The 18742-nt window shown below is 44.2% G+C and overlaps 3 protein-coding genes across 8 annotated transcripts in view; 2 read left to right on the top strand and 1 right to left on the bottom strand.

The window, feature by feature from the left end:
• The first annotated feature begins 137 nt into the window (after positions 1-137).
• On the top strand, positions 138-12193 carry LOC6613859 (neprilysin-2). 2 transcript variants are annotated; one of them, XM_032720311.1, is made up of 10 exons: positions 138-504; positions 7482-7987; positions 8054-8268; positions 8782-8958; positions 9012-9388; positions 9515-9547; positions 10621-11030; positions 11273-11523; positions 11579-11765; positions 11885-12193. In XM_032720311.1, the coding sequence occupies exons 1-10, from the start codon at positions 488-490 to the stop codon at positions 12034-12036; spliced, it is 2325 nt and encodes a 774-aa protein (XP_032576202.1). In that variant the 5' UTR covers positions 138-487; the 3' UTR covers positions 12037-12193. The 2 variants fall into 2 exon arrangements, with proteins under 2 accessions (XP_032576202.1, XP_002038328.1); XM_002038292.2 differs by lacking the exon at positions 9515-9547.
• Positions 12194-13291: 1098 nt separating this feature from the next.
• LOC6613858 (eukaryotic translation initiation factor 3 subunit F-1) lies at positions 13292-14345 on the top strand. The gene has a single exon (XM_002038291.2). The coding sequence runs from the start codon at positions 13387-13389 to the stop codon at positions 14227-14229; it is 843 nt and encodes a 280-aa protein (XP_002038327.1). The 5' UTR covers positions 13292-13386; the 3' UTR covers positions 14230-14345.
• Positions 14346-15775: 1430 nt separating this feature from the next.
• LOC6613856 (uncharacterized protein CG43427) overlaps positions 15776-18742 on the bottom strand; it is a 51003-nt gene continuing 48036 nt past the window's right edge. For 3 of the 5 annotated variants that reach the window (XM_032720298.1, XM_032720297.1, XM_032720301.1), the window contains 4 exons: positions 18322-18695; positions 17305-18209; positions 17016-17191; positions 15776-16453 (listed from right to left, as the gene is read on the bottom strand). In XM_032720298.1, the coding sequence (XP_032576189.1) occupies positions 16266-16453; positions 17016-17191; positions 17305-18209; positions 18322-18695 (1643 nt within the window). In that variant the 3' untranslated portion in view covers positions 15776-16265. Of the gene's footprint in view, positions 16454-16646; positions 16752-16991; positions 17192-17304; positions 18210-18321; positions 18696-18742 lie in introns of all 5 variants that reach the window. The other 2 variants (XM_032720299.1, XM_032720300.1) reach the window with 2 other exon arrangements.

The following is an 18742-nucleotide window of genomic DNA, read 5'->3' as shown; positions in this document are numbered from 1 at the left end:
CCTGTGTACAATCATTGTTTCAAACGAAAAGAATCGTGTGCGAATGCCTCGCCGCAGAGTATCCAAGCTTAAGCCAACCGGCGGCGAGCTTATCTCTTTTGTTTTTATAAGGGATTGCGATGGAGCGCCGGAGCGTCAGTCTGTTTTTGTTCGTTGCCGTGTTAAGTTCACCGCGATTCCACCTCTGATCCGCGGAGTAGGCAACGGGTGTGTGGCAGTTTGATTCGAATTCCGTGCTGCTGGAGGCTGGAGCGCTGTGCAAATGAATAGCTCGCTAAATACTGGGGCAAACATAAGTCAATAAACCATAAAGTTTTGAATTGAAGACACTTGTTGTCTTGTAACGAACGTTTAGTTTCTATTGGCTGCTGGCTAAGTGCACTTAAATCATATTAACTCTTGGACAAACGCTCGTTGAAAGTACGGTTCCAAATAAGCCAAGTATATTAATCCAAGTTCAGGCAGAAGCTAAGCCGAATTGGCCAACATGCAGACGGTAATCCAGTAAGTATGGGCACCTCGCCCAAAATTCGATTCCTGCCTCTCATGAACTCCCAATCCGAATCCAAAACCAAAAACCAAAGTAATGTCGCACAGGCGGTTTTACTGTCCATCCCATCCATTTGGAATTCAGCCACATATCCGAGGTGGTTATGTGTAAAAAGAAAGCTGCGCATGATTATTAAAAACACGTTTTGTGGGGCTTATCATTGGAACTGGGCCCATCGAATCGAATACAAAGCACAGAGAGAAAATGCCATACTAAATCTAATAGTACGGAGTCTTTGGCTCCCCCACAATTGAAACTCAAATTTACTGTGATAGGAAAATATTTTTCACTAAAGATTACTCATCTTGAAATAAATATGTAGTTTAATTAAGAGATTCAGAGAGCTCCACCATTACTCTCTCGGGTCCAAAACTATCTTCTTTTGACTGTGGAATGGCAATGACAAAAAAAAAAAAAAAAAAAAAAACTAAATCCAGCTCCCGGCAAATCTTCATTTGGCTTTGGGTGCATCGATAAATATTTGAAAACGGGTTTCTGTTGGCTGGGGTTCACTGTTCACTTTTGGGTGAATCGAGTTCAGTCAACCACGACTTTCGGAAGTTTCACATACGAGCCTGGGATATTATTAGTGTTATTTAGGCAACACAATGTTTTGAAGCCCGATGATTTTGATAAGCAAAGATAAACATAAGCTTGTGGCAAGGGATGGTGCGTGTTCTGCATTTGAACTAAATCGCACGGTCATTAAAACGTAATCGAATCGCTTCCTATTTTATTATGTCTGTGAATTACCTGTCATTAGTATTTTGGCGCAGGGACGTGTAACCGGAATCTGTTTGAGCACATCATATGTACTACCGGTTCCCACTGACCGCGTCCCATTGTTCTGTGGAGTAGAAAACTCTTGGCATTTACGATACAATCCTAAAATATTGCCATTGTATTGCTAATGGCACCGAGCATGTTCAATGGCTTTGTTTAAGAAGCAAACACAAATATCTGCTATAGATAAGAAATTCCAAGTGGAAATTGCAACCAAGATATCCTTTTTCAGAAGTTAATTGAAACGTCAGATCTGGCCGAAGACTTTGGATAATCGATAACACACATAAACACACCGATTCTCGACCGATCACGTTTTCTACTTGTGTAAACAAATAGCTGCAGTCGAAAGTTAGCTCTCTTTGTTTATGCGAATCTTTCTAGGTCAGCATTGCGTAACCCAAGCTGCTGCCCTTAAATGCTCCATGGCCAGATCCCCCGCATATGATTTTCGGTCGGATTATTGACAAAACGTCTATGAAATGCGTTGCAAAAGTAATGCTCGTAAAAAATAGAAAAGTTAAACGAAATCGCACCTCCGATGGAAGTGCCTATCCGGTTTTACCATTATTTTACTTATACAGAATGCCTTACTTTTTGTCAGGGTTTTTGGCGGAGACTTATAAGTTGAAGCAAGAAAGCAAGAGCCAAGAATTGTTGATTCTCTTGTCGGTCTGGGGCTTTTGTTTTTTACTGCTGGGCAGCTATTTGCTCAAATTGCATAATTAATTGCACGCAGACCTTAGTGCAACTCCAATTTTGGTCAGCACAGTTTTCTTGGCCTTGCGGTTTCGTTTAGCTGGCTCTCCGCCGAAGGTAACTTCTGCGGTTAACAGATACTCCATCCCCCTTCGGCATGTACTGACCTTTCCCCCTTCAACTGACGAATAAAGCCGTGGGTTACGGGAGCTCAGATCTTCTCTAGATACAAGCTAGCCGGATGGGCTTTAAATCGCAGCAAGTTGATTCTAAACACGATTGGTGGGCACTTTCTCTCGGGCTTGAATTTTAAAACGACGCCCATCAAAATCTTTTGGAGAAAGCGGAATTCATTTGGCAGGCTGATTCTAATTTTCGAGAGTGGATATCTGTAGACATATTTAGGTTTATCTTTAGTCGCTTCTGGGGAAGTTGCCACTCAGGTTGCGGTAATATCTTCTTGACAAGAGAATGTGACCCCCGGTTTCTGCTTTTCAGGATTAGCATTTTAATAAGAATTGCCTTTAGTCAGTGTATAAAATTTTTAAATTGTTGTCGATTCCGATTAAAAGACTTGATTTAGAATGAAAAGCCTTTGTTGCTATGTGCGTTAGCACGTTTTGGTAATCAACTCATCCTGATTCCTTCCGCAGTTGTATTCTTCGCCAGCAGTTGTTTGTTGGCCATATCGCCAGTGATTTATCGCTCCAGTGGGAGGGTCTGGCTGGTACTGGGTAATTCTTCTGGCTTCCTTATGAGACGTACGTTGCTCGCTGAAAACCAGGTCAACGACAGTCTTAATTCAGGCAAAGGTTCTCCGTAATTCGGGAAGACAGTGGAGCGTGTAGCTCACGTAATGGTCAGGTATTTTATTCGGTTCTCTTCGCTTTGGCGTTCTCGTTCTTCTGGCTTTGATTGTTGCTGATGTTGTAAGCGGCTTATTAGTCATTTGGCACATAATAAAATCAGAATAATTTGCGTACTTGTCACGCCGATGATTGATCGTCGCAACTCCGGGACTCTAAAGTACTTCGACTTCGGTTCTTCACGAAATGGGACGTAATTGTCCACTTGGATTCGGGGGGAACGTGCCGCCAGACAGTACGAGGCATCGCTTGATAATTATGCAGTTAATGAGCGCAATTGAAATTCTTTTCTTCACTTACTTGAGTATTTGCATTAAAAAGTGTTTAATTTTGTTATTGATAAGTCAATACCTGAAGTCAAATCGCGAGTTGCAAATTTCGCCGACGGTCGTAACGGTTGACGCATATAAAGTAAGTGAACTTGGGCCAATTCAATGCTGACTTGGGAAAATTTCCATTTTGTTTGGCATGCAAGGCGCCGTTCGTAGTAAACCACTGCATTCGGCCTTGCCAGTGTATGCACGCGGCCAATTGAAGCACCCGTCCGCCCACCAGTGTGACCCCAGCGCTCCTCGCATTCCTCTCAATATGCGTCCTGCGATTTGTTTGCCTTGGATTCGTCTGTGGCTGTGGCTGTGGCGCCTGGCGCTTTTCCCGCTTTTCCGGTCTTCCGCCTACCTTCCTGCCCGCAAGCCCATTAAAGGTAGAAAATTAAGTGGCATGGCACTGGGCAAATTGCATTGTCGCTGGCTTTTTCTTCCTGCTGCAAATTGCCCTCTTCCTGCTAATAAGTGGGTTTCAAAGGTTTGTCGTCCCAGGCTGCAGCTGTTGCTCCGTTCCGGGACTCACCGTCGCCATGGCCAAGATCCATCTCCGTGCCGCAACAAATCCACTTAGGCCAGCCAAGTTCAGGCCCGCGAGATAATGCGATTATTGAAATTTATTGGAGCGCTGCCACTGCACTGCGGTTTGTGGAGACTGAGTTTCTAAGTCAAGATCTTTTGATTTTATTTGATCCTAAGTCTTAGTTATGCTGACTGTTCTATTGGAGGACAGATTCCTTTCTATTTATATCATTATGGACATTAGTATTGAACTCATTCCTTTTGGAATTCAAAATTAGGAAACTAGTGTCCTTGACAGCTTTAGATCGATCCACTTACTAAATATATCTCAGCGACCGCCTAATGAGCACACAGACGCACAAGCGGACAGTGGGGCTCAGCTGAGTGAAATCGCTTATGTGGATGTTTGAAATTTTCTTTGGGCAATTAAAAGCGCTCATCAACAATTCGGGCAAGTAAGTGACGCCTGAATCTTAGTCGCCACCGCCATCGCAATCGCATCGCTCGCTCAAATTAAAATGTATTAGGTAATTGTGTCTGTGGCACAAATTAACACATGAAAGGCAATTTGTCGTAGTGACTAGTAGTGAACCAGGCAGTTTCACTGTGTAGGGAGCAGTCCTAATTGATAGAATAGAGTTTTCGCGGATTTACTTTAAACTGAGTCACTTTGAACAGCAGTTTTCCAGAATGATTGGACCAAATTGGCCACTCGATGGTTAGTTTCTTACTTTTTTGCACACTTAAGGCCGTAACATCTGGCTTATGGTTTCTGGGTAAATAAAATGGGTTCCTCTGCGAACTGTATTTTCATCTGAAACGTAGTTTACCCGACTAGCTATCTTCCTTAGCTTCAAGCCCAAGCCAAATTCCTTAACCAGTTTCACAGAGGAATGTACATATGCTCCCTATCATCGACAATTAGCCCTGGCAAGGTGAATGCTCCTCGATTGGCGAATGGGCTCAAGGGAGCCCATATATATCATTTTTTGGGCCAAGAAGGCGGTTGAAGATACTTTAAATGGGTGGCTGTCAATCAGGGCTTGGCATTTAAATGAAGACAACTCCGAGGGACACCCAAAACTATCAAAAACATATTAAACGCTGAACAATAAAACCCGAAGCCTAAAAATTTCAAAACGTCACTCACACCACTCGACGCACACATGTGCGATTTCACGTGTGCATATTTCGCCGGTGTGTGCGCTTTACTTGCATACCCTTGCGGAGAGTACATTGATTCCATCATATTTTCCATGTCCGGCTGTTCCCATTGTAGGTGGTAAAATGAACCGGATCGTTCGGCTTCCAAAGGGATAATCGAGAAAGTAAATGGAAAGAAAATGACTCGCTTTCTTAGTTTTGAGTTTTAGTTTGTTATTAACTTCCAGGGTAACTTAACTTCGGTCTGCCGGGCCCGGGTTCCTCTCATGTTATTCATTCACTTTTCCGAGGAGGGGCTGACGTATAGGTGGTGGCCACGTCAATGACGAAGGCACGCCGCCTGCACTTGACACATTTATTGGGCAACGCAGACAAAGGCGGGCTTCAAACTGGCCGCCCTATTGACACGGGCCCCAGTCCCGCCCGCTCCCACCTCCGCTCACCGCTCACCGCCCTGCGCCCTGCCCTACGCCTTTCGCACACCGCCAACTTGGCCATTACATAACGTTGGTAACACTTGTGCACTCACGGCCGAGAAAGCGGGTGCCCCGCGATAGCCAAGACGGCACGGGCTGAGCACGTCCGTCGGACTCCGATTTCGAACCGGAACAGGGTAACCGGGAGATGACTGTGGTGCGACATTGCGTCAGTCGACGAGCGGAGCTATCCGGGATTCCGGCGATCGTGATCTCCGGCTAAGATAAAACAGGCAAAGGAAGGGCACGATCTGCCTCCACGCTCACCTAATTGACCAGGATTGTGCTGAGTAGTAGTCATATCTCATATTTGGCAGATCAGAGATTGCGAGAGGGTTATGCAACGGACTGAAAAGTTACAAGCTTACTAATTAGTAAGCCGCATTCAATCAAGTTGAATTCGTGTTTATTCCCACGTAAAGAAGCAGGCAGATGTAGTTTCTCCCCCATATATTTTTTTCTACCATTTCATTTAAAAAGATTGGCAGTATATAAAGTTTAGCCTAGCATTAATATGTTTTCAGATAATTGAACTTTTAAGACAAGCTTCTGGGGAAAGTAGAGAGGATGCAGTATTAGCTTATACATACATTTTGCAATTATGTGTCTTTGTTTGAAACTCAATTGGACTGGCTTGTTTTGGAACCGTCATAAATTAATTTTCAAATAAGTGTTCCCTCACTCCATAGATTTCAATTTAGTTTCTAGGAACAGTCGATGGAGTCAGGTATGCCTGCATTCTTACGATAAGTTATGGTTGTTGTCACTTCAGTTTTCACATAAAGTACAATTCTGAGATAGGTCTTAAAAGTTATATTTAATTGTGTTTTTGGGAACAGTTCATGTTACATAAGTGTAGAATCATTATCTCTACGAGTTTATCGTACTTTTCGCATCTGTGGCAGGAAATCCAGAACAGTGCACTTCGCTTTGAGGTCGGTCTGCAGTGTCGTTCAACTCCGTAAACGCCGTATCATTACGAGCAATTAATCGCTGGCCAAAATGGCTAACATTCAGGCAACTGGTTTGTCGAATTTCGAAATTCGATCGAGTTTCAGACGGCGTGAATTTATTACATGGCCAGCGGTCAAAACACAACTCCTTATGTACTACTGTACAACAAATGCTCATAGATACGACGTAGGAAGATGGCAAAGTGCATGTCCAAATAAATGTGAGTTCTCGGAAGAATCACTTGAACACTCATTTTGATCACGAGTCCAGTCATTAACTTTTTTCGGTGCTCGGTGCTTGGGATTCTTTGTCATTAGCGCTAGGCAAATCGTTCAGCTACATTAAACCGGATGATTGATTTAAAGCCGGTGACTTGACGTATTTCCGGTTTTCGGGTGAATACTCAGCTATGACGGATTCCGCTGGGCGGGTCTATGCACATATGTATATCCATAAACCTATACTGGCCGAGATCGGGTTTAATCGCCTGTTAAACGCATCTTCGACCTGATCCGAAGTACTCGCCTTTTGGTTTGCGTACTAGGTTACAACACTTCACAATAATTGAAGCGTGCAAAAACTCATCGCTTTTTGTGTATCTTTTTTTCGCTTCGCTACTGATTTCACCGAGCTACCTCTTTGACCACGGAAATGGGTGGGCTTTGAAAATCATTCTGCCCGAGGTTTCGTGTGTGCGAAACACTCTCGAATCACATCAAACACAAACGCTGAACGCTGAAATGTCGTAACGAGTTCGACGGCCAAAATGACTTTTCAAACTTGTGTGTACAAAATGTAACCAGTTAAGCGGCGGAATAACAACAATATTCATAGCTAAAAATTGCCAAATCAACTGCCATTTGGCAGCGGACAGGTGGCTCTGGGGGAATCGGAAGTTGCTCAACAATTGCCTTGTAGCAGGCTTTGGGTCTAAGAACTCCATTTGAGTCTCAAGTGAACTCACTATCCTCTACCCTCTTAAACGTATCCCTTATTCTTCAAGACTACATTTAACATTTGCACCAAAACCCAGCTACATAGTGTAGATAGTACCTGTGCAGTGGGTCGGAAAGCAGCATATTGTATTTAATTTAACGTTCGTGCTTAGCCCTGATTAACCGAATCATTTCTGTGAACTGCACAGGAACCCCAACTGGTGGCGTCGCCGCAACAAGTTGGAAAAAAGTCTGCTGGTCGCGCTCGGCATCATGTTCGTGGTGCTTGCCACAGGGTTCGGGCTCTGGATTGGCAAAGTGCTGAGGACGAGTCCCCCGCCGAATCCGCAGGCCACTGCCCTCCACGGCGACAGCACCACCATCAACCAGGTGCCAACGGGCACCGCCTCGAAGGGCAAGTCGGGCGATTCGGGCGACGTGTGCCTCACCCAGGAGTGCATCCACACGGCCTCCACCGTGTTGCGCAAGATGAAGCCCGAGGTGGAGCCGTGCGACAACTTCTACGAGTTCGCCTGCGGCACATACCTCGAGGAGGAGAACATCCCCGACGACAAGGTCTCCATCAGCACCTTCTCCGTGATCTCCGACAAGCTGCAGGAGCAGTTGAAGGACATCATCACCGCGGAGCGACCGGAAACGGAGCCGAAGCACTTCCGACTGCCCAACCTGCTCTACAAGGCCTGCATGAACAAAAGTGAGCCATTGAATGGGGATTTCTTTACTATCTGCTATTTCTATACTATATTTCCTCTTTACGCAGCTCTGATCGAGACCCTGGGCCCTGAGCCCATAACCCGCGTGGCGGAGAGGCTGGGCGGCTGGCCGCTGATCAAGGGAGACTCCTGGAACGCGGACGACAGCTGGACCTGGCAGGAGCAGGTCAAGAAGTTCCGCACCGCCGGTTTCAGCATGGACTACATCATCGACTTTTCGATCGGAGTGGATTTGCAGAACAGCACTAAGCGGCTTATAGATGTGAGTGCTTCATTTGGAGTATGTTTATGTGTATTGCTTTACAGTCTGGAGTGTAGAATAAAATAAAACGTACGAGGTGCAACGAGAAGTAACGATGGCTTTCAACTCCAAAAGTTTTTGATATCAACTGATACTAACTGAAAAATGCGGTTTCGATCCTATAAAGTAAAGATCTGGCCATTTCTGTCTGTCTGTCCGTATGAATGTCCAGATTTTAAAAGCTGGAAATTATGCATGCAAGTTTGTTTTAGAACACTGCCGAGCTCATAGTTTTGATTTTTGTAAACTTTTTCTTAGTCTTGCAAATTGCTACCGATATGCCAAAACATTCTGCTGGCCACGCCCACTCTAACGCCCACGGATCGACTACAACTGAAAACATAAATGTTTTGGCTTAATTTATGTTCTTCATAATCATTTGTATTGATCATTTCTATTAATATGCTTAAACGTAGAATGGAAATAGGAATTTTATTGGGATAGGAATTAATAGGATATCTCCCTACATTTTAGCTGGACCAGTCCTCCCTGGCCTTGAGTCGCGAGTACCTCGTGAAGGGATTCAATGAGACGCTGGTGACGGCCTACTACGAGTATATGGTTGACATCGCGGTCCTTTTCGGAGCAAATAGGGACTTGGCCAAGACGGAGCTGCTGACTTCTTTGGAGTTCGAGATGGCGCTGGCCAATGTAAGTGCCTGGCATAGATTGAGTTCAGGAGTATCAGCAGGCTTCTTCCGCAGATCTCCTGGCCCAACGAGAAGCGCCGCAACTCCTCTGAGCTGTACAATCTGAGGACTCCAGCACAACTCCAGGCAGCCTATCCCTACGTGCAGTGGGTGGACTACATGAACGCCCTGCTGCCGGAGGGACTGAACGTGGCCGAGGACGAGATGATCAACCTGTCGGTGCCCAGCTTCTTCGAGGACCTCGGCAAGCTGCTGGCCAAGACGCCGAAGCGTGTCATCGCCAATTATATGTTCTGGCGTATCCACGGCTTCTCCGTGGGATTCCTGAGTGAGGAGTTCCGCAAGCGGCAGCTGCAGTACGCCACAGCCCTTTCGGGGCGCCAGGAACAGGAGGCTAGATGGAAGGAGTGCGTCGACATCGCCACCAGCAGGTGAGTGGGGTATTCTTACCACCCATCCCAGAGCCAAGGTCGTCGGGGGTGCTTCTATTTCGTATTTCGAATCTCGAATCTCTGCCCTGTTTCTGTATCTTCTTTTGATTTCTTTGTGATTTGCAGCATGGATGAAGTAGGCGAAGATGATTTCGATAGGTACTTATTTAGAGAACTGCATTACTCGCTTTCTTAAAAACAGACCAATTAACACACATTTCATGCACTGTCAAAGAACACTCTAAACCGAACTCGCATGCCAAAGCCGGTTACTCTTACCTTTTTTTTAGATCTGTATATCGGTATCGGTTTTTATGATAGAACTCATAGTCTTAAACTTAAAACTGAAAACCTTTAAAATTCCTAAAAAAAATAAAAATAATGCTGCTTTGAACCAGTAAGGTAAAAGTATTCTTCGTAAGGATTACTAGCCGGGTAACATGTCATTTTTTTCTGTCCGTACGTTTTTCAAGAACAATAAAAGCCAGAGAAATTAGGAAAGATCAAGTATTTTGTAACGCCTACGCTGTGCAAGTTTGTTTTAGATCGTTGCCACAGGACTACACTTTTGAAAATTGGTTTTATTTCTTGACTTTATTATTTGCCTCTCGAATTCCTATCGATATGCATTATCCATTTTGGTCACTCCCACAAACCGCCTAAAACTTTCACGCCCACACTTTTAAAAGCTGTTCGAGTTCTTTCGTTTTATTATTTGTCTTGCCAATTTCTGTCGATACGCCTAAGACATTTTCGCCACTCCCACTATAATCACAAAAAGCCTACCAGGATTCGGAAGAATGATTTGATTTTATTGTAATTTATCGACTGTCCTGTTTTGGTTGCGCTTTTGGTAGCGATATCTAGCGAATAACCCGAATATGTTGTCGTTCATGGATAAGATAAAAGAGTCAGGTAGAGTGATAACATTTAAAGACGAAACCCTAGATTCATATGTAGAGCTTCGAAGGCAATAATGTGCACATTTTGTTTCGCGTTGGGTTCAATTGCCCTCAAGGTCCCTAACTTTATTCAAAAGTGCACTGTGCTCGCAGCATTGCAACCAAATGCAATCAGACCCAATCAGATCTTTTGTCCTAATATTAATTGTTATTTGTGTTGTGTACATCCACCATTTTAAAAACTGCACACCTCGAATCAACAATCTCCAACATCCGACATCACATTGAATCGAAACGCCACCATGCGCCATCTAATCAATCGGTTATCAGTCTTGGCATTTCCGTGGGATCGCTCTACGTGGGCAAGCACTTCCACAAGGATTCGAAGGCCAACGCCCTGGAGATGGTCAACGAAATCCGCAACGTGTTCAACGACATCCTGGACGAGGTCAACTGGATGGACGCCAAGACGAAGAAGGAGGCCAAGCTCAAGCTGCACAGCATGGCCACCCACATCGGCTATCCGGACGAGATGCTCGACAACGAGAAGCTGGCCGCCTACTACGCCAAGCTCGACATCGATTCCGACAAGTACTTCGAGTCGTTCCTGGGCATGAACATATTTGGCACGGATTACTCCTTCAACAAGCTCCGTTTGCCGGTCAACAAGACGGACTGGGTTCGCCACGCCCGTCCGGCGATCGTGAACGCGTTCTACTCCTCCTTGGAGAACAGTATTCGTAAGTCCCACATAAAAATAAATTCGGTGAAGGAATTCTGATAAAATTAGCCTAGCTACCTTTCTATTCGCCACATCAAGGCGTTTTTGAATTAAAATATAAATGTTTAAAGTCGCAACTTAAATATTTGATTTGTGTACCTCCAGTTTCGATGCGGCAACGCTTTTTCAAATAAGTTTCTGTAGTTTTGAAAACTAATAACGAGACCGAAAATTTCCCACTACTAATTTTTCCCTTTTTAGAATTCCCGGCCGGCATCTTGCAGGGACACTTCTTCAACGCCCAACGACCGAAGTACATGAACTTTGGCGCCATTGGCTACGTGATTGGTCACGAGATCACCCACGGTTTCGACGACCAGGGTCGCCAGTTCGACGTGAAGGGCAACCTGCGGGACTGGTGGCACCCGGACACCCAGAAGGCCTATCTGGCCAAGGCGAAGTGCATCATTGAGCAGTACGGCAACTACACCGAAAGGGCCACGGGACTGAACGTAAGTGACTCTGCTCCGTAGGGCGAACCAGGTCTCAGTGTTCCTTTTCCCGCAGTTGAATGGGATCAACACCCAGGGGGAGAATATCGCCGACAATGGTGGCGTCAAGGAGTCATACATCGCCTACCGCAGATGGGCTGAGAAGCACGGACCGGAAGCAAAGCTGCCCGGATTGGACTACACCCCGGAGCAGATGTTCTGGGTGGCAGCCGGACAAACTTGGTGTGCTAAGTACCGAAAAGGTAAGAACATGCTAAGCAATCGTATTACCTACTCAGGGAATTTATCGCAGGGAAGCAACTATGTTGCTGGGTTATTTGGATCAGCTCCATGCTAATCTAATTTGCATTTATTCTTTCAGAATCTCTCAAGATGCGTATTACTACCGGCGTGCATTCGCCATCAGAGTTCCGAGTCCTCGGGTCGCTCAGCAACATGAAGGACTTCGCCAAGGACTTCCAGTGTCCGGAGGGATCGCCCATGAATCCGGTCCAAAAGTGCGAGGTTTGGTAGGACCTGCTCCGGCGGTGACTACAGGGTATTGTGTCCGCCGCGACACGATTTGCTAATCTCAAGTGGGAATACGCATACAATTTATGCTAAGTGCGCATTATGCAAAAATCGTATTAAATAAAAATTTGTTTATATGTAAGGATTTCGACAATATTAACCGCTTTTTGTAATATTTGTCATCAATTGGATTTGTCTAGAGTATTTCACACCTAAAATAATTACAGTATTACTTCTGAGCGGTTTCATTAACATTCTTTGGTTATTTCTGTCATAAAAGTATCAGCAATTGTGGAAAATATTTCGATCGCGTTTCGGCAATATCGACATAAAGTTTTAAAGATACATTTTATTTTTAAGGCCATAATTCGAATTCCAAGCATTTGTGTATAATTGATGGTAAGTTTTTGTTCAAGCTTGATAAATACTAATTGAATACATATTTCGAATTATTTTTATTTCTATTTTTGAAAATAAATATTAAACAGTGTTTTAGCCACTTTTTTATTCCCTGTGTAGCTGACGCATTGAAGCGGAATGCACACACTGATAATTTTTAATAATATTGTTTATTAGAAAACGATATTTAGTAAATGGTTAGCTAAATCAGCCCGCTGCAGACCAAGGCATTCTAACAAACCTAACATTCTTTATAAAAAAGTTGTTTCGAGTGTTCATAGTAAACTAAAATATATTATACCCATTACTCGTAAAAGAGTTTTAAAGATTCGTTAAAGAAGAGGCAACATGTAGAAGGAAGCGTTTCCGACCATATAAAGTATATATAGTCTTGGCCATGTCTTTTCGTCTATCTGTCGGTCTGTCTTTCAAAAACTATAAAAGCTAGAAAGTTAAGATACAGATCCAATAGTAATAATGCTTAAAACTGTAACGGCCACAATTTTATCGGGGAACTCGACTTTAGCGTCGATTTGCCCATGACCGTTCAGATGAGTAAACATTAAATTTATTGTTGGCAGTGTTTGGGGACTGACGGGCCTGCAAAACAAAACAACACAAGACAATTTTGTTCATGATATAGTGTGCCAAAATAAATTTACTGAGCTGCGAACTCCTACGAATGTTCTTTATAGTTTATAGGTAGTTAATAAATATATTCAAATTTGAAAAGTATTCGATTAACCAACGCTGGCCACCAATTTTACATCGATAAGACATATTGCAGATATCGATAGACCCACGCACGACCGACCGATAGCTCCAAAAGCCACCAACTCCCACCCACACTATCGATAGGCCCTTTTCTTACATCCCTAAAACATACGCGCAGCGTGGCTGAATAGAAATTATTGCGGAAATTTTCCTTGCAAATCTTGGCCAGCGAAAATTACCATGTCGGCCCTCAATCTGACCGTGCGCGTGCACCCGGTGGTGCTCTTCCAGGTGGTGGACGCCTTCGAGCGGCGGAACGCGGACTCGCACCGCGTCATCGGCACCCTGCTCGGCTCTGTGGACAAAGGTGTGGTGGAGGTTACCAACTGTTTCTGTGTGCCGCACAAGGAGCACGATGACCAGGTGGAGGCAGAGCTAAGCTACGCCCTGGACATGTACGACCTCAACCGCAAGGTGAACTCCAACGAGAGCGTGGTAGGCTGGTGGGCCACCGGCAACGACGTTACCAACCACAGTTCGGTAATCCACGAGTATTACGCCCGCGAATGCAACAACCCGGTGCATCTCACCGTTGACACTTCGCTGCAGGGCGGACGTATGGGTCTGCGTGCTTATGTTTGCATTCAACTGGGAGTTCCCGGCGGCAAGAGCGGCTGCATGTTTACTCCCATTCCTGTCGAGCTGACCAGCTACGAGCCGGAGACATTTGGGCTCAAGCTACTCCAGAAGACCGTCGGCGTTTCGCCCGCCCACCGTCCCAAGACCGTGCCGCCAATGCTGGACCTGGCCCAAATCTCGGAGGCCTCCACGAAGCTGCAGTCTCTCCTGGATCTTATTCTCAAGTACGTTGACGACGTGATCGCCCACAAGGTGACCCCCGACAACGCCGTCGGACGCCAGCTGCTAGACCTTATCCACTCCGTGCCGCACATGACCCACGAGCAGTTCACCCAGATGTTCAACGCCAACGTGCGCAACCTCCTGCTGGTCATCACGCTCTCCCAGCTCATCAAAACACAGCTGCAGCTTAACGAGAAGCTCACCTTCCTGCCCACCGCCTAGAACGACGGCTGTTGTTGAAGTGGTGATATCTACTAAGGGTGGAATTGTAAATGGATTGTGTTTTTAATGAATGGGTCCACGTAATAAAGTGCTCGGATCGCCAAAAAAAACCAAAACTTGTATTGATTAAACTGGTCAGAATGACATTCCATACTAGACAAAATTTATATGCAATTATCTTCTTTATAACTCAATTGAAGAATTGAATCCCGTGACACCTACACTAAACGACCGTGTGTCGTTTGTAGGAGCATTCGATTCTACTGAAGACTCTTAAACACAACAGTAATCATCACCAGGGACAAAATAAATGCATACGCAACTGAAAATATAGCACCCAACTGCGCGTAAAAGAATATGTTGTGTTTCAGAGTCCTTGGTGGCCTTCCTTTACTGTAAAAATAGTAAATATTTATATTCCTTAAAAATTCAAACCTTCATGATCGTGACTTCGGCACACAATAGTTGTAATATCAAATTTTGTGACGAAATATGATTACACACTCTATTGAAAACTAGTTTCTTACATTTTATAACCAGCACTTCTTTGCATCATTGTTTGGTATTACCAGGATAAACTTGAGCTACGTCTACACTTTTCTGTGCAATCTGCATGCTTAATCTTTTAGCTTTTATAGTTCATGAGACCTCGACGTTAATGCGGACGGACATGGCCAGATCAACTGGGCTGATCCTTGATCATCGTGAAGAATAAAACTTACTCTAAAGTGTATAAAGAAATAAACATTTCATACGAAAATTTGTACGACCTATTTAAATATGGTCGTAATGCATACCTTTGGGTGAAATTTAAATCTCAGAATGCGGAAGTTTTTTTTAAATCATTACTTTAGTTACTATGTTACATAAGCAGATACTGGTTCCTCCCAAAAATATATGAACTCAGTTGTAGGTTTTTATTAAACATGTGGAACTGCGTATGCTTAACTGACATCCATTTTGTTAGCATATTTCTCGAAAATGCGACAGGAAAGGTAAGAGTCATATATTTTAGGAAAATGTAATTAACAATGATAAGTTCAGAAACGTAAAATGATTGTTTCAACATTGTAGGACTGTATCTCCTAGTCATTGAAGTATTAACCCCAAAATACCATAGAATAATGAAAAATGTTCTTCATTGAAATAGTTTATTAAAAAACTACACGAAACTAATGTATATATATATCTTCTTTGATGTTTTTATACAGAAAAATTATTCATATACCGATCATGTTTAAAAATTAATCATACAATCCAAGATGTGTATAGAATATACAAATTTTCAACTTTATGCGTAATTACAATAAATAAAAATAACGGATATAAGAAATTAAATCTTTCGCGTTATATGCTCACCTCATGCAAGTTTAAGGGTATGTATATAATAATATGTACTTATGTTAGTGAGTTGCGTGTGGATTGGTGTTTGTATATAGTTTTAGGTACATTGGATACGTCGTTAGGTATTTTAAGTGGGCTGTAGCGTGTGCAAAAAGTTCGATTTAAAAACAAGCGAATCCTCGGGTAGAAATGGTAGAATATGATGTAAATATAAATACAAAACAATTTCAAAATTTTAACACTGTTCGTTTGAAGTTATTCCTTTCTTTTTTTGTTTTTTGTTTTTCTTTTAAGTTTCAACACACATTTCAATCGAATTTTCAATCTTACTTAGACATGGAGTAAAATTTTAGAGAGCTTGGCATTTAAACATTTAAAATGTATAACGTTTGATTTATAACATGTAGAATGCGTTGTATAAAATTTTTAAATCCGAGTTAAAACATTACATAATTTCGTAGGGTATCATATAGAAGCGATTAACACTAATCTGAAACGTTTTGGATTTGACTTTGTTCTCAACATATAAAGATATATGTATTGTATATATGTGAACGTACGAATTACCATCTCTATTTAATATCTATGTATTACTAGTACAACAACAACAATCAATGTTGCAAAAGCAACAGAGCAACAACAACCCCAGTTCTATTCAATAATCCACTTCCGTTTCCTTGGCGAGGACTCAGTTAGACGCAGCTGAACTTAATGCCGTCATCGCTGGAGTAGCAGTTTTGGCAATGCAGCTTGTGGTTTCGCACCCGGACATCGGTTCCATTGAGGCCATCTCCCAGCTGGACGTGGCAGACGCAACACTTGAAGCAGTTGATGTGGTAGAACAGCAGAAGCGACTCGATGATCATGGCAGCGCCGCGACCTGTGGAATTAGTTAAGGAATCTTTTAGCTTAGCTACCGGATTAAAGGAGTCACTGAAGCGGCTAATATCCAAAGTTAAGCTTGTTCAATTCTGTATAATCAGTGCACAATTGTAACAAAAGTGACGTAGAATACAAATATAACCACCACGGCTTAGATATTATATTCCGCTTCCAGGATTTAATCAATATACCTATAATATTTGTAACTGTTAGGCAGTCTTTTTAAAATTACACCCAAACAATATATTTGAGCGCTTTGTGCACCTGCCGACAATTGTCGTGAGTGCAACCCAGATCTGTCACAGACATGTAAGTGAGAATGGAAACGTATTGATAAAGAGTTTAAAACCAATGGGAAGGAGAAAGCATTAAATGATCGACCAAACCCAACCATGAGACTAGTGAATCCAAGTGTGTTCTATTCATGATCTCATGATCTCTCTCTGTGACAACAAGCCTAGAAGATGCTCCCAAAAATGGACGATGAGTAAGAGGGGTATGGGGTTTAAAAGTAGTAGAACAACCACAACACTCACAACCAACGTAGTAGCAAAGTTTACCTAATTCGTCGCCGCAATGGGAGCACTTCTTCTTGCCACTGACGCTGAGCACCTTCTCCTGCCCCTGGCTGCCGTTGCCATTGATGCTGCTGCCATTCGTCACATTCTTCTGCTGCTGTTGCTGCTGGTAGATGTTGTTGCCGTTTACCTGGCTATAGTTTCCGTTGCTATCGAAGCTGTTGGTGAATTAAATGGCATTAAATACGGGGGTATGTAGAAAGATCATTTATCTAAGATGTAGTATATAGTGAAGAAGAGTTTTTCTTGTCACCTAGATATTATTACTCACCGCTTTCGATCGCCGATTCCTTTGCTCTGAACCCGCTCCGTCAGAGTTTGTATGATGGAATCGGGCAGCGGTTTGCCCATCGATTTGCTGGCCGGTATAGATCGCCGATTAAGTTGCTCGATGCGTCTCTGCTCCGCCTCCTGCAGCAGCCAGTGGTTGTTATTGTAGAGTGCTCCGCCGTAGTCCGGCATGGATTTGCGCTTTTGCTGCTGGGCGGCCAGCCAAGCCGCATCGCTGGTCTGTTGGCTGTCATAACTCTTCCGCTGCTGCACCCATCCGTCCGCGTATTTTGGTTTGGGGGTGGCACTCAAAGCGAGCAAGGTGTTTCTGGACATATTGCTTAAGTTCTGGGCTGACTGGTGATGGTATGCTGGCGCTGTCGGCGCTTGAATGGGATATCCTTGACCGGGGAGCCGTGGCGGCATTGGTGCTCCAGCAATCTTTACCAGAGAGCCACCGTAAGGAGCCGGTGGTTGGCGCTGCCTCGTGCTAACAGCATAATCTGGCTCCAGGCCATGACCATTGGCGTTCAATTGCATAGCCCTCAATGGCTTTGTGGGCGGCGTTGGCGGCAGCATCAGGCAGTTGGAGAACTCGTTTAGATCCGACATGGACTTGCGGTAGTCCGTGTCCATCTGGTGATATGCATGCAGGGCCACCTGTTGCTGCTGCTGCGGCACATTGGCGTAAATCTGCTGCGGATGCGGTGGTGGCATTGGAACCTTGTGGTGTTGCGGTGGCTGGAAGGCACTCAGCATTCCGTTTCCGATTCCTAGGCCGTGGTGCAGATCCTGCAGCGAGCGCCGGTTGTTCGACATCAGCATCTTGGCTCCGTGTTGCAACTCTCGTCGAGCAATATTTTCTCGGAGCACAAGATTTTCACGTTGCCGTTTCAGTTCCTCTTGCTGTGAAGGAAAAGTTTGAGTTATGGATTATTATTTCTTTACTAATCATAGTTTTTCGTGACCAGATTTATGACTGAGTTTTATGGTCCTAAGACTTGAACCTCTTCCTTACCGAGAAGTGCAGTAGCTCGCGTTCCACCCGCAACATCTCTCCCTGCTCCCGGATCTTATCCTCGATGGACTGCATCTTGGCATTGGCCGTTGCGGTGGCTTCGCTCAATGATTGTGTGGCCGCCGCTGCGGCCGTGGCTGATTCGGTCCAGGACTCGGCGGAGTTTCCCTTGACCGTCTGGAGAAGCGGTGTCTGGGCAGCCAGGAGGCTCTCATTTTGGTATATGACTTCATCCACTTGGGCGGTCGACGGTGGTGGAGGCAATGGCGGCGGTGTGGCCTCTGACTGTGTATCGTTCTCCTCAGAGGAGTTCGTGTAGTGCTCACTGCTCTGGCGCGAGTGGTTTTCAGAAACTCCAGAATCGCGGCTTTCACCTTCGATAGAATTAGACAAATTGCATGGTTAATATTGGTTTTAGTTT

This window comes from Drosophila sechellia, chromosome 3R (assembly GCF_004382195.2).
Source record: "Drosophila sechellia strain sech25 chromosome 3R, ASM438219v1, whole genome shotgun sequence".
Taxonomy (NCBI): Eukaryota; Metazoa; Arthropoda; class Insecta; order Diptera; family Drosophilidae; genus Drosophila; species Drosophila sechellia.
This window is presented reverse-complemented; position numbering and strand designations above follow the sequence as displayed.